The sequence below is a fragment of the Sceloporus occidentalis genome, unplaced genomic scaffold (genome assembly GCF_023333645.1).
Source record: "Sceloporus occidentalis isolate IW3139 unplaced genomic scaffold, rSceOcc1.0.p SCAF_3, whole genome shotgun sequence".
Taxonomy (NCBI): domain Eukaryota; kingdom Metazoa; phylum Chordata; class Lepidosauria; order Squamata; family Phrynosomatidae; genus Sceloporus; species Sceloporus occidentalis.
Genome location: NW_028316983.1, coordinates 159884299 through 159903527, shown reverse-complemented (window position 1 = coordinate 159903527; position 19229 = coordinate 159884299). Strand labels below are relative to the sequence as shown.

Here is a 19229-nt window from a genome sequence, read left to right as displayed (position 1 = left end):
CTACCCTGCCACAGCCACCAGCTAATGAGCAAAAGCCTGTGTAAACAGAAAGACCATTGCCTTCTGGATGATTTCAGTCAGCATGGTGTAGTGGTTTGAGTGTTGGACTCCAGGATCCCAGGGATCAAATCCCCACTTGGTCCTGGAAATCCACTGGGTGACTTTGGGAACTTCATTTTTTCTCAGCCTTAGAGGAAGGCAATAGCTTATTTTGAATAAATATTAACACAATAGGGTTGCCATAAATTGGGATCAATCTTAACACATGTGCCAGCAACTGCTGCAGAATTTACTTTTTGAAAAGGTTGCAGGGCCTTTCTGCATTGTTTATCATGAAAACTACACATTTCAAGGCATTCCTGGTTTGGGGCTTTTAAAGCTTTTTTTCTTTTCATTTTGGGACATTTTGACAGTCTGTACAGCCCCTGTAGGGTCCCAGGGATAGAAAAGTGATATATGGATGTGTTGCAGTTGCCCACCCTGCAAGCTTCTAATATTGGCAGCTTCCAATACCTTTCTGTTTGCACACAATAGCCATTTGGGTGTTATGCATTTCATTTCTGAAAGTGCAGAGCACAACTAGGAAACAGGGTTCTATTAGAAATGTCCTTGCATTTCTTTTCTGGCTTGGTACTATGAATTCTGGCAGGTTACAATTCCTACCTCAATTATAGGGCAAAACATTACTGACCTGAAAATCACAATCATGTTCAGATTTGGAACCTGATCTGGAGAAGAAACTAAGGCCTGTTATAGACTGCCAAAACTGCTTCGGGTCTCTTTGGAGGTATGCTATTTAAATGATGCATGCATCCTAAGAATCCGGAAGCTGCACCAAAGCTGCACTCTGGTGCTTAGGAATGGAGTGTGGCTTTGGTGCGACCTCCGGATTCTTAGGACCCATGCATCATTTAAATAGCATACCTCCAAAGAGACCTGAAGCAGCTTTATTTTGGCAGTCTGTAACAGGCCTAAGTTCTCCCTTGTAGCCACTTAATGTCTTTGTTGCTCCAATGATAGGTGAAGGCATAATACCCATCAGATTCCTGTCAGATTGGCACAGGGGCTCACTGAGAAGAAATGTGGTTTTACAAGCACACATACCATTACCACCCCACTAGAAGTGGTGGAGGTATGGAGACCAACGTCATCTATCTTCTTGTGCAGGCAGAACAGGAAGGAGGTAAAATGCACCACAGAGATCTGGAAGCTCAGTGATGTGTGATGGGAAACAAATTGGCAACAAGAACAAAAATATCCCTGCCTCCTCTCCAGACCACCAGAGGTGCTATGAGATCCAGTTTGGCTAAAAAAATAAACCAAGGTCCTCCCTCTCCTCCAACTTCCATGGAAAATAATTTCATATTGCAATCATTACTGGGTAACGCTGGGCCATCAATAACTGAAATCAGCTTATTAAGATTCTGTAATATTGTGTTGACACTACACCGGTTTGCTTTTTATAATTTTCATTACTGTTCTGTCCAGAGTTTGGTGCATTAGTTTTTGGACTTTGCATCCCAGAGAGGGATTCAGGGACTGTAGTTTCAGAAAGAAAGTTTCCAGGCGCTAGATGAATTAAAAATACAAAATTAGATTGTGAAGATAAAATATCTAGGTTCTGTTACCAGGCCTTTCAGACACTTTAAAAGCTGGGTTTATAAACTAAATATCAATTTGGCAAGATAAAACTATATTTGGGTTTTAATTTGATTCATAATATTTATAGCACAGTGTTGACGGACCTTAAAGGGGCTATTAGAACTAGGCTGGCCAGTTTGGGATATTGTACTGAGAAGCTAACATAGCAAATGAAATTGTCTAAAGGACTCACACCTGACACAGCTTTTGAGGAGACTTGGTATTCATTTATAATTTATTCTAATAGACTCCCGCTTTGATCCTTCGCAACAGATGATGAAATTCTGGAGGTTGTCTTTTTAAAAATCTTGTTACAGAGATGATTAAGCAATTAAAAGACCAGGCTAAAGTACCAGAAAGCCATTAGAAATGTCAGAGGATCATCATCAATAATTTTTTTCTTTATTTTTACAGTTGAATAGGGCATAAGCAGGGATGTAGCCGGGGGGGGGGGGGTTCTTGGGGTCCGGACCCCCCCCTTCCATCAGAAAAATGAATGGTGTGTGCTGCTGTGCTGCCACGCCCAAGCCCCATTATAATGGTGGCACTTAGTCTGGAATCCCCCCTTCCTAAAATCCTGGCTACATCCCTGGCATAAGAGAGGCCCAGCTGCCTTTGGTTAAGCAGGTTTTGAAGTAAAAACCTGCAAACATCACTTATTGGAAAGGACAGCAGTAGTGCAACCAATACCAATGTCTTCACTATTGGAGTCTAGAACCTTGACTGTTGTCTGTCTCTCGCTGCATCCACACTGCAGAAATAATCCAGTTTGACACCATTTTAACTGCCATGGCTCAATGCTATGGAATTCTGGGAATGGTTCTTTGTTTGGATTCTTGTTGTTGTTGTTGTTGTATGCCTTCAAGTCCTTGCTGACTTTTAGTGACCCTAAGCCAAAGCTATCAAGGTTTAGAGGAGATTTGCCATTGCTTTCTCCTGAGGCTGAGAGAGTTTGACTTTCCTAGGTTCACCCAATCGCAGTGGTGCCCAAACTGTGTCCTTTAAGAGATTTTGGACTTCAGCTCCCAGAAAGCTCAGCCATATTAGCCAGTAGTCTGGGATTCTGGGAGCTGAAGTCTAAAATCTCTTAAAGGACACAGTTTGGGAACTACTGACACAATGAGTTTCATGGCAGAGTGGGGATTTGAATCCTATTCTCCAATTTCAAAGGCTGCATCCACACTGCAGAATTGATGCAGTTTTGACCCAACTTAAACTGCCATTGGCTCAGTGCCGTGGAATTCTGGGAACTGTAGCTTTATTTCCAAGAATGCCCGTGCAATGCGCCATGGCAGTTAAAAGTGGTGTCACTTTTAAAAAGAGAATTAAGGAGTTTATCACACGAAAGGAGATCGGGAGTTTATCCTGTGAATATCCCGGAAAATGACGAGTAATTGCACGAATGATTATCACACGCAATTGCATAAATAAAGTGATACAGTGCTACCTCGGGTTACGAAATTAATTCGTTCCGCGGCGCCGTTCATAACCCGATAAATTTCGCAACCCGAAAAGGCGCTGGAAAGCCGCTGGAAAGCCGCTAGCCGCGCTTCGGATTTAAATTTCGCGCCGAAATTAATTTCGTAACCCGAAAAATCTTTCGTTACCCGGAACAGTTTTTTTAAATCTAACTTTTTCGTACCCCGGAAATTTCGTAACGCGGTCAATTCGTATCCCGGGGTACCACTGTATTGGGAATGCATTGTCACTGAAATCCTGAAAGTAACGATGGATGTTATCACACAGGAGGAATGTCTCTCCATTTTGAAAGAAAAGAAAGTAGGGCCAATTTGGAAATGAACACAAGTACGTGGATGGCTATCACACCACAGAACACAGCCCATCCCAAAGCCAAAGTAATGCAGATGCAAAAGAAATTATCATATGAGTATGTACCCTTCATAGTCTAGAATTCGAATTAGCATCCCTGCACATGCGCAGTGAGGGCAGAATCAGATCATGACCTTTTTACATTTCCGGTAAGGCTTGCCTCCAGTTCCCATGGTTTTGCCTTGTTTCACGTTATTTGTTCATTCATTACCCTTTATTTCACATTATGTGGGCAATTCACATTATTTGTATATTCATTACCACTTATTTCACATTATTTAGGCAATTGACCAATTCAAAACCAGTCGAAAGCAACCTTGTACTTGGTTTGAGCATTGGACTATGGCTCTAGAAGGCAGGCATGGAATCCCACTGGGTGACCTGGTGCAAGTCACACTCTCTCAGCCTCCTCAGAAAATGGCAATGGCAAACCCCGCCTGAATAAACCTGCCAAGAAAACTCTGTGACAGGGTCGTGCGCGAGAGAGCCCTGGCCAATCCCTTCTCTCCAGTTGGAGAGGATGAGTTTGCAAAGGGAAAGAGTCGGAAAGGGCTGAGGAGGAGGAGGAGGAGGAAGGAGGCAGTCTGTGTGTCTCTGGGGGGAGGGATGCTTCAGCCCCAAAACAGTCTACAACTCTGAGAGGCTGAGAGAAAAGCCCCCCCACACCCGGAGGGAGGGAGGGAAGGCGGACTTTGGTGCTGGCTTTTAACTTTTTGAAAAGGCCAAAGCATTCGCCCCTCCCTCTGGGCAAAGGAGCTTGGGAATTGTAGTCCGATTTGAAGGCAATCCAAGGGCGACCGAGACATGCGTTCCATACCTGCCAAATTCAAATTGAATGCAAATTTGGAGAGGAACAGGATTTGTAAATTCTGTATTTCCCCGCATTTACCCATCTCTTGGTTGACCCTGGATTGGGTTCAAATTGACCTAACATTGACTTTGATTATGTGTGATAACCTCTCGTGCAAAAATGTGAAACCGCATGATTGCATCCGGGATCACACTGCACTGAGCTTCCAATTTCCCCCGTATGATAACATCTGACATCACACAAAACCTGCCATTAAAGTGGTCCCAAAGAAGCATTAATGCACATCTTTTTACTTTTGGGATTTCAGTGATAACACGTTACCAATATCCCTTTATTTGCGCAATTGTGTGTGATTACCATTTGTGCAATTACTCGCCATTTCCGCTTCATTTGTGGGATGCTTTAAATGGGCGCTTTCATCTCTCTTTAATGCTGAAATTAGCCCCAGTGTGATAAATTCCTATATAGCTGAAAACCTATATAGCTCTCTCTCTCTATATATATATATATATACTACTTTAAAGAATGCTGTTTTGCATAAAGAGCAAAAAGAGGGGGGAAAGCGACCATCCTCTCTGCAAAGAGAGACAGAGCCAAGGCAGCAGGTCCTCCTCCCTCCGCCTCCAGACTCAGCCCCAGCAGCAAAGCAGGCGCCGCTTACTCACCCTTCCAGGAACGAAAGTGGGCAGGGCTCCCACGCGGGAAGGTGGAGGCAAGAGCCTGGCCGCTGTGCATGCTGGGACTAGTAGTCCCCAAGGGAGGGGCCAGGCTGAGCAAGGGATGGGCAGCAGGACTACAAGTCCCAGGGAAGCTTTCGCAGAGACTGGGTTTGCTAGTTGCTTTTCTCACGCGTGGGAGTGGGAGGGGGAAAGGGGTCTGAATCGGAGGAGCTGGCTTGGAACCCAGCAAAATCCAGGGAACTAAACTTCTGATCATAAGAGACCTAAAGGAGGAAAGGCTTGGCCAAGGGCTTGGAGGGGAGATGAGGACTGATCTTGCATGCAATAAGAAGTGCATGCCATAATAAGAATCGTCATAATTAATCATTATAATTGGAGATTATTATTATTAAGCTTTATTTATAGAGGGCTGTAAATTTGCACATCATCACCATCACCATCACCAGCTGCTCACTCCAGCAGAGCAAATCTTGTTCCTGCCCTTTCTATAGATATACTGTATATATATATACATATATATATATATATATTGTAGCTTCTTATCTGTTAGGCTGCCTCCTGTCTCTGGTGCTCAGGTTTCAGATCCGTTAAAGCCATGGGGAATGGGATGAACAAGGTAAACGCTGCTTATGTTTTCTTTTGCTCCCCCCCCCCCCCACAAATATATATATATAATTTTTGGTCTTGGTGCTTTAGGGTTTTTGCCTCCTTCCAAAGCAGGAGTCATATCTCCTGAATTTGCAAGGCTGGTGGGGAAATGGCTTGATGCTGGGGAGGGGGAGCTGGTCGCATCCACACTGCAAATCTAACCCAGTTTGAGCTCACTTTCACAGCCATGGCTCCATGCTATGGAATTCTGGGAATGCTCACATACAATCATGGGGAATATTTGGCCATAGGGAATCATGGGGATTACTTGCCCATAGAGAATCATGGGAATTAAATCCCCATGATTCTCTGTGGGCAAGTATTCCCCATGTTTACCTATGGGCAAGTAATCCCCAAATATTCCTTCTGGGCAAGAATTCCCCAATGGTTCTCTATAGGCAAGTATTCCCCAGTGATTCCCTTAGGGCAAGTATGATTTCTCTATGGGCAAGTACTGTCATTTGTATTAGTACATCCCCCTTGGGATGCCCTGCATTTCGCAGGACCTTGTCCTCCTTTGCGGTGAGGATATTTGGTCACCCTGATCAGTGCACATTTTCATGACCCATCTGCCTGCCTTTGCACCTCTGCCTCTTTCTTGTTTGCACAGGGAGGTGGAAACCCTTCCAGAGGTCCAAAAAAATGTTTTATTCAGCTCTGGGCCCTTGAAATCTTTTCAATTAGATCAGGAACCTTAGGTGAATCCTCTTTCAAGGAATTTTATTATTTGGGATGAAGTTACAATACCCAAAGCAGACCTGCCAAAATTCCCTTAGACTCGCCTGATGTTGACAGAGTTTTTAATCTCAGCCCACCCTGGAGCTTTTTCACAAATGCGTGTAGTTTTGAATGTGTAAACAAGGTCCCCTCCATTGAAAAGCATTGGGTCAAAGGTGCCATGAATCCTCTCTTGGGGTGCATCTACACTGTAGACACAGTGCAGCTTGACACCACTTTAAGTGCTGTAGCTGTGGAATTTCTAGCTTTACAGGGTCTTTAGTCTTCTCAGCTAAAGAGTGCTGTTGCCTCACAAAATGATAACTCCCAGGGTTCTGTAGGATGGAGTCATGGCAGATAGAGTGGCATCAAACTGCATTACAGTAGGCTCTCCATATCTACGGATTCTTTATCCATGGTCTCAACCATCCATGGCTTGAAGATATTTAAATAAAAGTATATCTTCCAAAAAAGAAACCTTAATTTTGCCATTTTATATAAGGGGCACCATTTTACTGTGCCATTGCATTTACTGGGACTTGAGCATCCATGGATTTTGGTATCCACAAGGGGTCTGGAACCAAACTCCAGTGGATACCAAAGGCCCACTGTATTTTTACAGTGCAGATGGGTGGTGTTTAATTTGTGATGGTTCTTGGTGTTGTCAGGTGCTCATGTGGTGTTTCAGTGACCATATCTGTTATTACTGAATACTGATAACTTTCTTCTAGGATGCTTACAACTGTAATTTCGTCATGCAAATAGGGAGTGTGTTCAGTGCAATTGTGCTTCTGTGTAGACAGGGATTTTTTAGGATTGCAACTTGCCTTGAATTTTCAGTAATTGTATCCCACTTTTTCTGACAAAGTGACTTCATGGCCATTTGCATAAGAAATCTGATACTGTAATTAAGGAATACAGTGTGAAATGTCAATAAAATCAGGATTGACTAATGTATCAATCATTGACGTAGACATTGCTTAAAGTAAAGTAAAACTAGAGAAAAGACCCTCTAGCTGCCAGTGGCACCTGTCCATCCAGAAGAAGCTCTCAGTTAAGGCACACCCTTGTGTTACAGCCCCCTTAAATGCCTGCCCTGGTCAGTTTGATACCAAGCTGTGTCTAAATGGCATGAGACTACGCCCGGAAGGCACCAGTAAGGCTTAAGAGAGTGAGGGGGTGTAGCCATAGCCATGGTGGGGCCTGCCCACACTACAATTTGGTTCATCCCCTCATTTTACACAGGTAGCTTTGTGTAAAACCATGTGCAAGGTTAACAGCTGCCCCATGGTAGCCAGATCATCAGTTTGAGATTAGAAGAGGAAATGGCAGTTGAGTGTGTGGGCTTGTGGGGTGGCTTTGGCCATATTTTTCATTATTTAGTTACACTGACACAATGCTTGATGCTATAATTTCCTATCCTAAGAAGATCAGAGGCTAAACTGCAAAGCCATGACTCTCTGGAGATTTCTTGGCCACTAGTATAAATGACCTTAGTTGGGAAACTTGCTCATACACTGTGGCCATAGCCACGCAGGCTGTGGGCAAGAGGAATCCGCCAGCGGTGGATTATTTCAGTTTTCAAAACTCCCTTTGTTCTTTAGCCAAATAGGCTTACTTACTTCCCCTTAAAGTTTCTGACAGGGACAACCCCCAGAGGCTCCTGACACCTGCTGTTACTACAATTGGATCATCTGGCTATTGTTTGCTCTCACCCTCTGTCTGACCAGTGCTGGACACAGTAACATGTCCGCTCTTGGAACCTTAATGAATGGGAACTAATGACATTTGCTCACATTCTTCCCCTCCACCCTGGTATCTTTTCTGCCCTTCTTCCCTTGGTTTCCCATTGCCTTATTTCACATAGTAAGCTTCCAGGGGCAGGGACCTGCCTGTGTCATTTTCTAAAATACAGAAATTTGCTCTGTATTGAATAAGGCCAGTATTCTATTTAGTTATTATCTGTATCAGACTGTGGTGAGTCTGTGGGCTGGTTTTCTACCCTTTCTATCTTCTATGGTGGTTGCACAAAGTGCCCAAAATGCCCAAACTGACAAATAAAACCAATTCAATGGAACTAACTCTAGAGGAATATTTATACAGCGACACTTCTGAGTAGGCATGTGTAGGATTGCCCTGTTAGAGCAGTATTGCTAAGGTTAGTTGCTGTTGGCTGTCTTTAAGTCATTTCTGACTTATGGATACCCTAAGGGGAGCCTATCATTTTTTTCTGAGGCTGAGAGTATGTGACTTTCTCAAGGTCACCCGGTGGGTTTGCAGGGCCAAGTGAGGATTCAAACTGTGGTCTCCAGAGTTTAACCACTATGTCATGCTGGCTTCTTTTACTAAGGTAGTAAATAAAATTTTCAGGCTTGTAGCTTTTTGAAACCTGACAAAGGTTGCTTTCCTCTACCCCCTTTTTTTTGGGGTGGGGTAAATCCCAATGATGTCAGTAGGACGACAAGTAGACATGAAAGAGTGGCACTGAAATGCACTTATTCATACAGGAATGGAAACATTCCAGAATAGAAATCGAAAAACGGTGTCCATCCAGTCAAATGTATGATCTGTCTATATTTCCTTAGTTTCTGAGGCCCATGTGTGGCTGGATGGCCCTTTCACCCTCCTCTTTTTAGCACTTCCCTGGATGAAATGAAATTTATTATTACAGTCGATGACCAGCATAAAACAGTATAAAACAGTACAATATTATACAATAATGATGATGCTACCAATGTCTTCTGTTCTTTTGGTAACATTGAGACACAATGCTGTGCATGCTCACCAGGGTTTCTATGAGCCTGGAAATGATCTGGCACTTTCTACCACCTCATTTGGCAGGACACACCATTGCCTAATGTTTGTGGCTAAGATGACAGTGTGCCTGTATTCCATTTCATAAGGACAAGGCAAAGGGGGGGGGGGGGGATGCAAGGGAAAGCAAGTAGCCTGTGTGATAAAATTGTGCAAAATATCACACTTGCGCTGGAGTGGTTGTCAGAATCATCTGGTGAAATGTGACATGCTAAAGCTTCCAGTACTTTAATAGGCATCTGTATCTTGTTGATGGCCTACTTAAAAAGAAAAAGAAAAACCTGGCATATGTTCCTTGCAAATGTCATACCTCTGATATCAGCATGTGTACATTCCTGAAATGATGAACAAGTTTCCTGCCCCCTTCTGCCATGTCGAAGAATCCAAATCTGGTAGAGATCATGAGAGACAGGTTAAATCTGAGCACATTCTTTTTTGTTTGAACTGGTTGGCCTTTTTTGACATGATAGCTTCTTCTCTTTTAAAAATGTTCTACCAAGGTTGATTCATGTGGTTTACAGCCTTTTTTGATTCATGTCTTTACTTTTAAGTCCAACTTTGTTCAGAATACATCAAGGATAAAACTGGGGAGTTCAGCGTTGGAATGATCCATCAGATCGGTTTCAATGACCTATCAGTCCTTGTAACTGTAAAAGAAACTAAAACCACTTAGTTTTAGACAGCAAAACAAATGTTTATTTATTTTTTATTTTTATTTTTATTTTATGTTGTTATCCCTCATTATCTTACCATTATAATGTAACTTAATTATATCTTAGTTACTGTAAAAATGGTAGCTGCTTCTTTATAACTTGTTATTTTAAAGTTCCAACAGAGGAGTATTGAAATAAGAAAAATCTTATGAGAAACAGGTCAGGAGAGCCCAAATTAAGCCTTTTCAGAAGGGAATTCCACAGAATGGGTGCCACTGCAGAGAAGGCCTGTTTTCCTGTCTCCATCAAGCGTACCTATAAAGGTTACAAATCACAGAACAGGAAAAGGGTGCTGAATGGCACTGATTGCATAGGAGGAACCCTCAGATGTGTCCTTCTGTCTTTCCACCAACACTCCCTCTGAATCTTCATTTTAGGAAGTCATGTTCTGTAAACATTTGTCTACTTCCCCCTTCTTTTCCCCAGCTGTCGATAAAGAAGATAGGCTTTCTAGAATTGTGGTTTTAAAGTATGTTTAGTTTCCTGTCCTAGTTTTTAAAGAGAGTCCAGAGCAGATCTGGACTGACAACCATGTGGCAATCGTCCCTTTTACATCACACATTTGAAGTGCTGTGATTCCATGTGATTCTATGGAACACTGTGATTGGCAATTGAAGAGGGGGGGCATTTAGCAGCTACTTTAGTGCCTCACCAGACTACAAATCCCATTGCATGCCACCATTACATTTAAAGTTTTGTTGTGGTGTAATACGAAAGGGTCAGGAACTAGATTTGTGTATCCCACCAAGAGACTTGCTGGCATATTCCTCCTCATACTCACACCCTTGGCTCCATTTTGCAAAGAACAAGTTATACCCCCAGGATCTAGATTTGGTCTTAGGATCTCTAATGATTGCTCTTGGAGAATAAATTGCAAATCAGGATGGGAAACATGCGGCCTTCTAGACCTTTTGGACTGCAGCACCCATCAACCTTAGCTAGAATAGCAAATGATAAGAAATCACAGGAGTTACTGCCCAACAACATGATCTTCTCCATCCCTTTTGTTAATAATGGTGATGACCCAAAAGGAGATGGCACGCACACACACACGCACGCACACGACTCTTCATGGTAGTTTAAAAAAGAAGAAGTGTAGTGTACCATTTAAAAAAACAGTCTGGACATGAAAACAAGGGAAACAGTATTCGTGTAACAACCATCCAAGTATAGTCAGCCCTCCTGATGCACAGATTCTTTTATCCATGGATTCAAGCATCCATGGTTTGATTTTTAAAATATGTAAATTCTGAAAAGCTAGACTTGATGTTGCCATTTTATACAAGGGGCACCATCTTACTGTGCCATTGCATTTCATGGGATTTGGTATCCACGGGGGGTCCTGGAACCAAACCTTAATGAATACCAAGGGCCCGCTGTATTAGCATCTTTGTTAGCTTTCTGGGGTGGTCTCCAGCTCTTAAATTTTTAGGTTTACTTGTTTTTGTGTTCTTAATTTAATTTCAGTCACTGCCATGGTTATGCTGCTTAATGTTACAGTCCTTTGTAAAAAAAAAAATCCAGTAGAATCTCTGCTTCGAATATTGTTTAAAAACAAATATATACTAAGTCATGGAACATTTTAACTTTAAAGAAAGTTTCACACTGAAGTGTTAAATGGTGGAGAACGTTACAAGGAAAAACATGTTAACCTTGCTATGCTTACAGACTCGATAGAATTAAACAGTGTTATGTTCCATCCTGTATGCAAATTGAACTGCGTCAGATTGTATTACCACAAGATATCTACATATGATATTATATTTCTTTCTCACAGATACTTACTGGCTTGTTCCTTGGAAATTTTAAAGGTAAGTTCAATCTCATTAGCAGCTCTGACCTTGCACTGTTGCTTGTAAACTGGAGGAATTCTCTGACTACCTTTTTCCATTAAGTTCAGAGTATGGTTGTCATGTGCCAAAAAATGAGGAATGCCTGGCTGTCCAGATCATGAGTGAGAAACACATGGCTCACAGATGTTATTGGATTTTCCAACTCCAGAACCACTAACCAGCATAGTCACTGGCAAAGAATACTGGAAGATGCAGTCCAACAATTTCAGGAGGGCTGTATGATTTCTACCCCTACTTTGACATTGTTGCAAGATATTGTTTCATCTGCCTGAACCAACCTTGATTTGAAATATGACTGAAGTCCCACATCATTTGGAGGACTGTGTGCCGCCATTCCCATGACTAAAAGCTGGATTTAATGATGTCTCTAGGACCCCTAGCCAGCATAGATAGTGGCAAAGAATGCTGGATTTCAGATCCTTATTTAAATATTGTTGGAAGATATTGTCCCATCTGTCTCAGCCAACCTTGATTTAAAATATGATTGAAGTCCCACATCCTCTAGGGTACTGTGTGTCCCCATTCCAGCCACTGAAACTTATGTTTAATGATGGCTGTAGGAAACACTGAGTACAAAATGTGCAGAAGACTGAAGCAGAACAATACAGTTTCATAATGGTAGCTCTAACTCTTTGGTCCTCCAGATATTTTAGACTTAAGTTCCTAGAGGCCCCAGCCAGCATGGCCAGTGGTCAGATGTTATGGGAACTGGAGTCCAAGCCAAAATGTTAACGGGTTTGCCTATTTCTTCCCATTTGCTTTCCTCAGCTCAAGAGAGCTGCACAGGAGTGGAGGACATTGTGCATGCTGTAATCTTAAAAAGAAGAAAATGTGAAATATTACTCTGTGAGGAAGTACAACTTTGGGTGCTTTTGTATGTGAGCATGGGCAGCACAGTTTAAGCATACTCCCCAAGTCAACATGTGTTTTTGGGCATCTGAATATAGCAATCTTAGCTTTGTTCAAATAGTTTGGTAACTGGCCAAAAGATACTTCCCCCTCATCAAAAATCTGGCAGATTAGTACAAAACAAGGCAATGGTATTGGCAATCTGAATCACTTTATGAACATGTGTGGAAACAAAATTCACAGTTTGTTTTTTTAAAAAATCAAAGTAGCTTTTGGAAAACTTTTCTAGAAACATGTCAGCATGCTTCAATGAGGTCTTGTTACTTGCTTTGTGAAAGAGATCTTCATATTTTAAATTTAAGAGATGAATTTACATTGTGGGCAGGGGCACATGTTAACAGTTAGCTTTAATAAAATTACCATGAGTATTTTCAAATTGGATGTGTGTGTGTGTGTGTGTGTGTGTGTGAGAGAGAGAGAGATAATAAATGTCATGTAAACACTTTGTTATCCAAATTTATTGCAAATTATATATAGTGTTCATATCCTGGATCTTCTCCAGAAGGAATCAGTAGGCTAGCAAAATGTTACCCATCCTTCTCCTGCTGTCAACTTGTTCCCTCTACCATTGGACCTTATCACATGTGGGGGGGGGGGGGGGGTTTGCAGGTCAGATCCACAGTCACTCCTGTTCTAGCAATGCAAAGCGTGATGTTTCTTCACACCAGATCCAGAGTCACTCCTGTCTAGCAATGCGAATTAAGGTTAAAACGTGATGTTTTACCACACCTGGTTGCCTTTCTGTTGCCCTTCCAAATTGAGGGGGAAGCAAAGTCAGTTCAATTCCAAGCAAGTCACGTGATGCGGATTCAAGCAAAGGGGAGTGAGTGCACGTTGTATTACCACACTGGAGGGTTCAACGATTTGAATCGGCACCCTTGAACATGCTCACTGGGGCTCTGGATGCTGTCCTCCTTCCCTGCCCCCTCCTTAGCTGTCATCCTTCATCGAGATGAAGAAGCAGTCAGGGGATGATGGGATAGATGGCAGTTTGGCAGAGAGAGTGAGATGGGGATGCAGGAGCAATTGGGGGATGATGGGATGGATGGCAGGGGGTCACTGGGGCCAAGATTGGGATGCAGGAGAAGGCAGGGGACGATGGGATAGGTCGCTGGGTGTCCCTGGGGCCAGGATTGGGATGCAAGAGAAGGCAGAGGATGATGGGATAGCTCGCTGGGGGTCCCTGGGGCCAGGATTGGGATGCGGAAGAAGGCAGGGGATGATGGGATAGCTCGCTGGGAGTCACTGGGGCCAGGGTCGGGATGCAGGAGAAGGCAGTAGATGATGATAATAATAATAATAATAATAATAATAATAATAATAAAATGTATTTATATACCGCTATTCCAAGGATCACAGCGGTGAGCAATAAAAGATAAAACAGTTAAAACAACACGAGCCCCAACCCCCCAAACAGAATTACAACAGTTAACAACAATTAGCAGTCAACAACAATAAAAAACCAACAGCACCCCAAGCAAATGGCTGTGTAGAGTGGAATACATCGTAAACATCGCCAAGGGGAAAAGAATAACAGACAAGGCTCACGGGGGAAAAGCCTGGCGGAATAAGAAGGTCTTCAGATCCTTCTTAAAAGTATTAAGGGAGGTGCTAGTACGGAGCTCATTGGGGAGGGAGTCCCAGAGCTGTGGGGCTGCAACAGAAAAGGCCCTCCGGGATGAAGTATATCTAGCATCTGGAACTCTTAAAAGATGTCTCTCACCCGATCTGAGAGTGCGGGGCGGATTGTATGGGGAGAGGCGGTCCTCCAAGTACTCTGGGCCCAAGCCATTTAGGGCTTTATAGGTGATAACCAACACCTTGTATTTGGCCCGGAAGCGAATAGGCAGCCAATGAAGATCTTTTAAAACTGGCGTTATATGGCTGGCCCTGGGACATCCAGTAACCAGCCTAGCAGCCATATTCTGCACTAATTGAAGCTTCCGGGTTTGGTACAAGGGTTGCCCCATGTAAAGCGCATTACAGAAATCTAATCGAGAGGTTACCAGAGCATGTACAACGGTTTCGAGGTCCCCCCGGCCCAGGAAGGGTCGCAGTTGGCGTATCAGCCGAAGCTGATGGGAAAGCTGACTGGGGGTTCCTGGGCCCAGTATCGGGATGCAGGAGAAGGCAGGGGATGATGGGATAGCTCACTGGGGGTCCCTGGGGCCAGTATCGGGATGCAGGAGAAGGCAGGGGATGATGGGAATGATGGGATGGGTTGTAGGGTGGCAGAGGGGGTGAGATGGCATGAAGGAAGAGGAGTGTAATGACGGAGCAGGATGCAGGGGGCCAAGGAGGGTGACATTGGAGTGGTTTTCCACACCAGACCAATTCGCAGTGCAATCGAAGTGAGCCTGGAAGTGAATTCTGTGAAGTCCCTTTTTTCGGTTTTACCAAAATGAGGGGTCACTTTGGAATCACTGCGGAAGCACCTCACAAGGAGCTCCCATAGAAAGGAATGGCCTCTGATAACACATTCACATTCTGACGTGAATGTGCATCGTTGGAAGCACAGTCACATCAGAACTGACCTGCAAACGCTCTAAAAATCTCAGTGTGATAAACCTCCTAGTCTGTAAAGGGTGCCTGTTGCTACTGGTTCTCGACTTTCCCCTTACCTAACTTCCTGTTGTGGAGAAATCCTCTTCTGTTAAAGGGCCTACCCATCATTGTCACTACTTCTAGGAGTCCTGGTGGTGCAGTAGTTAAATGCCTGTACTGCAGCCACTCACTCACAAACCATAAGATTGCGAGTTCAGTATCAGCCAGAGTTCAAGCTCGACTCAGGCTTGCATCCTTCTGACATTGATAAAATGAGTACTCAGCTTGTTGGGGGCAATTAGTTTATAGTTGTAAACAGCTTACAGACTGCTTAGTTCAGTATGAAACGGTATATAAATGAAGCTGCTATTGCTATTGCTATTGCTATTCTTCATGGTTTGGATCCTGATAGTGCTGAGTAAGCCTGCCAGTTTGGCAGTCCCGGAAATGACATGGAAAAACTTTAAAATTCCCAATTTCTGGGAAAACCCCCGGAAATTGGCAACATTGCTCCACAGTCCAACTATTTCTGCACAGGGAAGAGAGAGGCAAAGCACTCCAGGTTGTGTGTCCCTTATTTAGTGGAGATTATTGCACACGTTTTTCTCCCGAGGTGGGCAGTGTCTGGGTATCAGCAAAAACCACTTAAAAACAGATGTTATCACACATCTCCATGCCCAGCTTGGAGGCATCGCATACCCAATCTGGCCTTTGCAAAGAACAGGACTTTCCCTTTCTTTGTGAAGGCCAGGTCAGGTATGCAATGCCTCTGAGCTGGGCATGGAGATATGCGATAACATGTGTGTTAAAGCAATTTTTGCCCATACCCAGCCCATGCCAACCTCAGGAGCGATAATCTCCATCCTTACATTTGAACTGTGAATCAGTACACATCTTAATTTTGAAAATCTAGATGCTATCCATTTACTTTTGTGTTCCCCACTTCCTTTTCAATGTAAAACCACAGTGGTGTTGACAAGCCCCAATCAACTATGTGATATTTTGCTTTGAAACTGTAGCAGAACTGGCTGTAGTCTTAGCTTTAGAGCAGAGGCCTGGCATTTTGGAGCTGGCAAATAAACAGTGGAGGGATCCAGGGTAGTGAAGATGGTGAGGTTCCACATTGTTACCAAGCAAACTGTGAGTCACCATCCAAACTAGGGTTTAGACTGTAGCTCTCCATCAGTGTGCTATTGGTAGGTTACAGTTCGTGATTATACCTGGAAATCAAGAAAACCTGGTAAGCAGAGGAGCTTGGTGTGTTTTTATTGGGTCTAATTAAAAATTCAGTGAATTGTTTATACACTGCTTTGGATATTTGATAGAATGTCAATAATAGAATAGAGAGCCAGTGTGGTATAGGTTTGAGTGTTGGATGACAACTCTGGAGAATAGGGTTCAAATCCCTACTTAGCCATGGAAATCTGCTGGGTGATTTGGGCAAATCACACTCTTTCAGCCTCAAAAAGAAGGCAAAGGCAAAACCTCCTCTGAACAAATTTTGCCAAGAGAATCCTGTGATAGGTTTTCCTTATGGGTCTCCAAAGTCGAAATGACTTTGAAGGCACAGAACAACAACAAATAATAGAATGTGATAAAAAGTAATAAAAATAATGAGAAAATAGTCAAAATACTGAAATTAGATATCAATAAGGGCTAGTTAGTCCAGATTAAATAATTTGAGGTGTCTGTGGTATTTCTCTTTTGCTTTTAAGGAAAAACAAGATGGATCTACACATGCTATGTTCCTTGAAATTCGTAGAATGTGACTCAAGCGATCTTCTTAGTAGCAGACCTTTGTGGCAAAAGGCAAAAAACGCCCAGTGTGATGAAACTGATATCTAGTATCTGTTTCCCAATTTGGTTCCTTTTAATTTCTCTGTGTGCAATAGAGTCAAGACCAAAAAAAGGTTTTAAGAGACAGTACAGAGTGAGTCAGCAATTCAGCCTTTATTAAAACTTTGCAGCCTTTCTGCCTTGTAGAGCCTGCTGGTTTCTACATAAGTTGGTCTATCAAATGTTGCCAGCTGCTCATACAGAGATTATAATAACTATGTTGACAGTAAAGACAGTCCTTCAAACTTTACTCATGTTTACTTGCCTCAAAAATTGTTGTGGAGATACAAAAATTAAATAAGGTTTATGGTTGATTTTTGTTTCTGTATACTGTTTGAACTATCATATGGCTTGGTGTTGTTTTTAAAGTCCTTCTTGCTGTTTACAAAAAATGAAGAAATGGTACATTTTAGAGACTATTATAAAAATAAACTTTGATTTTTAAGGCCTTTGCATTTTTAAGATTTAATAATAATAATAATAACAATAATAAAACTTTATTTATATACTGCCTTTCCAACAAGATCAAAGCGGTTTACAAGATCAGTCAAAAGGCATATATAACATCAATTACAAGTCACAGGTATATTCCATTAAAACTTTAAAAACAACATATCTTTTGGTAAGATTATTTATATCCTGCTACTTAGACGGCTGCCTCTCAGAGCACCTAACAAAGCAATCAGAAACATTACATTCTCCCATGAATGTCATGAAAGCAGGAGAAGGAAATCAGTATGGAAAAACAAAGCAATTCTCAAATTAAAAGCAGAAGATTGTTGACTGGTGTTGGAAGGACACCAGGGTTGGCAACAGGCTCTTGGCATCTGCTGGGGTTTGGTTCCAAGACCTTCTGTGGATACCAAAATCTATTAGTGCTCAAGTCCCATTATATACAGTGGCTTAGTAAAATGGTGTCATACATAAAATAGCAAAATCAAGGTTTGCTTTTTTGAATTTATATATTTTTAGAATATTTTCCAGTTGTGGATAGTTGAATTCATGGATAAAAAACCTGTGGATATGAAAGGCAAACTGTATAACATCAGGATTAATGTAATCATTTTTCTAAATTGGATTTCTTTTTAAAAAAAATGAAGCAAGTAGAATTCTTTAAAAAAAAAAGCAAGTAGAATATTAAGAATGCTATTTTTGGTCATTTGCTCCTTCTTGTGTTTTTGTTATGCAATTGCATGTAAAGGAACCCTCAGGAAACATACTTTCCTCTATAAGTATGAAGTATTCCAGGGGAACATCTTGCCATCTTGGTTAGAATCAACCTTTCTTCTGCTTTCTTTTGCATAGACACCTAAGGGAAGATGTTTGAGGATGTAATTGGTTTCAGTCTTGATCTTGCACTGAATTGTGACACAATCCTTTAAATTTTTTAAACATATTTTACATTTTAATTTTTTTTTAAAACTCAGTCCTCTTTAATAGAAAAAATAATGAAGATCAGATTAGCTGTGCTGTTAACAGAAAATAAACTTGCCATGAATGAGTTGATCTTATGGTAATGGTCTATAATGGGAGAAGCCAGGGGGTTTCCCTTGTGCTTGTTTTTCTGAGATGGAGATGCCATGATTAGGGAAAGATGCCACTGTTGAATTTTTGCAGCAGGTACTTGGGCCCTACCACATTTTGGTGTCAAACCTTCTGGTCCTTCATTCTTGATTCCACTGACTTTATTAAAATAATAATCCAGGAAAATTTAAATGTGTTTCTTTATGGTCATATACTATACAGTATTTCTCCCAAGACCTCAAATGTGTTGTCATCGCAACAGTCCTGTGAGGTAGGTTAAGCTGCAAGTAAGCTGCCTGAGGTCTCCCAGTCAGCTTCAGTGCAGTGGCAGCTGATCCCCACTATGGCAGGTGGAGTGGATGGTGAGGTCACTACAGGTGAAGGCAGTGGATCTTGTTTGTGCCATAACTTGCCTTCTGGTACTCCCTGATGTTTAAGTCGTTAGATGGAGAGTGCCCCATCTGCCCTTACAGGAGGGTCACTTCTGACTTTACCCCTGAAAGAGAGAAGAAATGAACTTGGACCCAATCTAGCACTCTACCCCTGGTATAGGACTGATGCACCCTCCAGATACTGTTGAAATGTAACCCCCAGCTTTCCTCCCCACTGGTTATTCTAGCTAAGGCTGCTGGGGCTTGCATTTTAGCAACATCTGGAGGGCCATGTGATTCCCTCCTCTGTTTTGCTTATACACAATGCTGATTCTCTT

The 19229-nt window shown here is 42.3% G+C and overlaps 1 protein-coding gene across 2 annotated transcripts in view; it reads left to right on the top strand.

Moving 5' to 3' along the window:
- The first annotated feature begins 5093 nt into the window (after positions 1 to 5093).
- LOC149316998 (dual specificity protein phosphatase 22-like) overlaps positions 5094 to 19229 on the top strand; it is a 34507-nt gene continuing 20371 nt past the window's right edge. The window contains exons 1-2 of one of the 2 annotated variants that reach the window (XM_089518797.1): positions 5094 to 5109; positions 11632 to 11665. Coding sequence is in view for 1 of the 2 variants with exons in the window: in XM_089518796.1 (XP_089374922.1) it covers positions 5558 to 5578; positions 11632 to 11665 (55 nt within the window). In the remaining variant the exon portion in view is untranslated. Of the gene's footprint in view, positions 5110 to 5188; positions 5579 to 11631; positions 11666 to 19229 lie in introns of those variants that run through there. The other variant, XM_089518796.1, reaches the window with a different exon arrangement.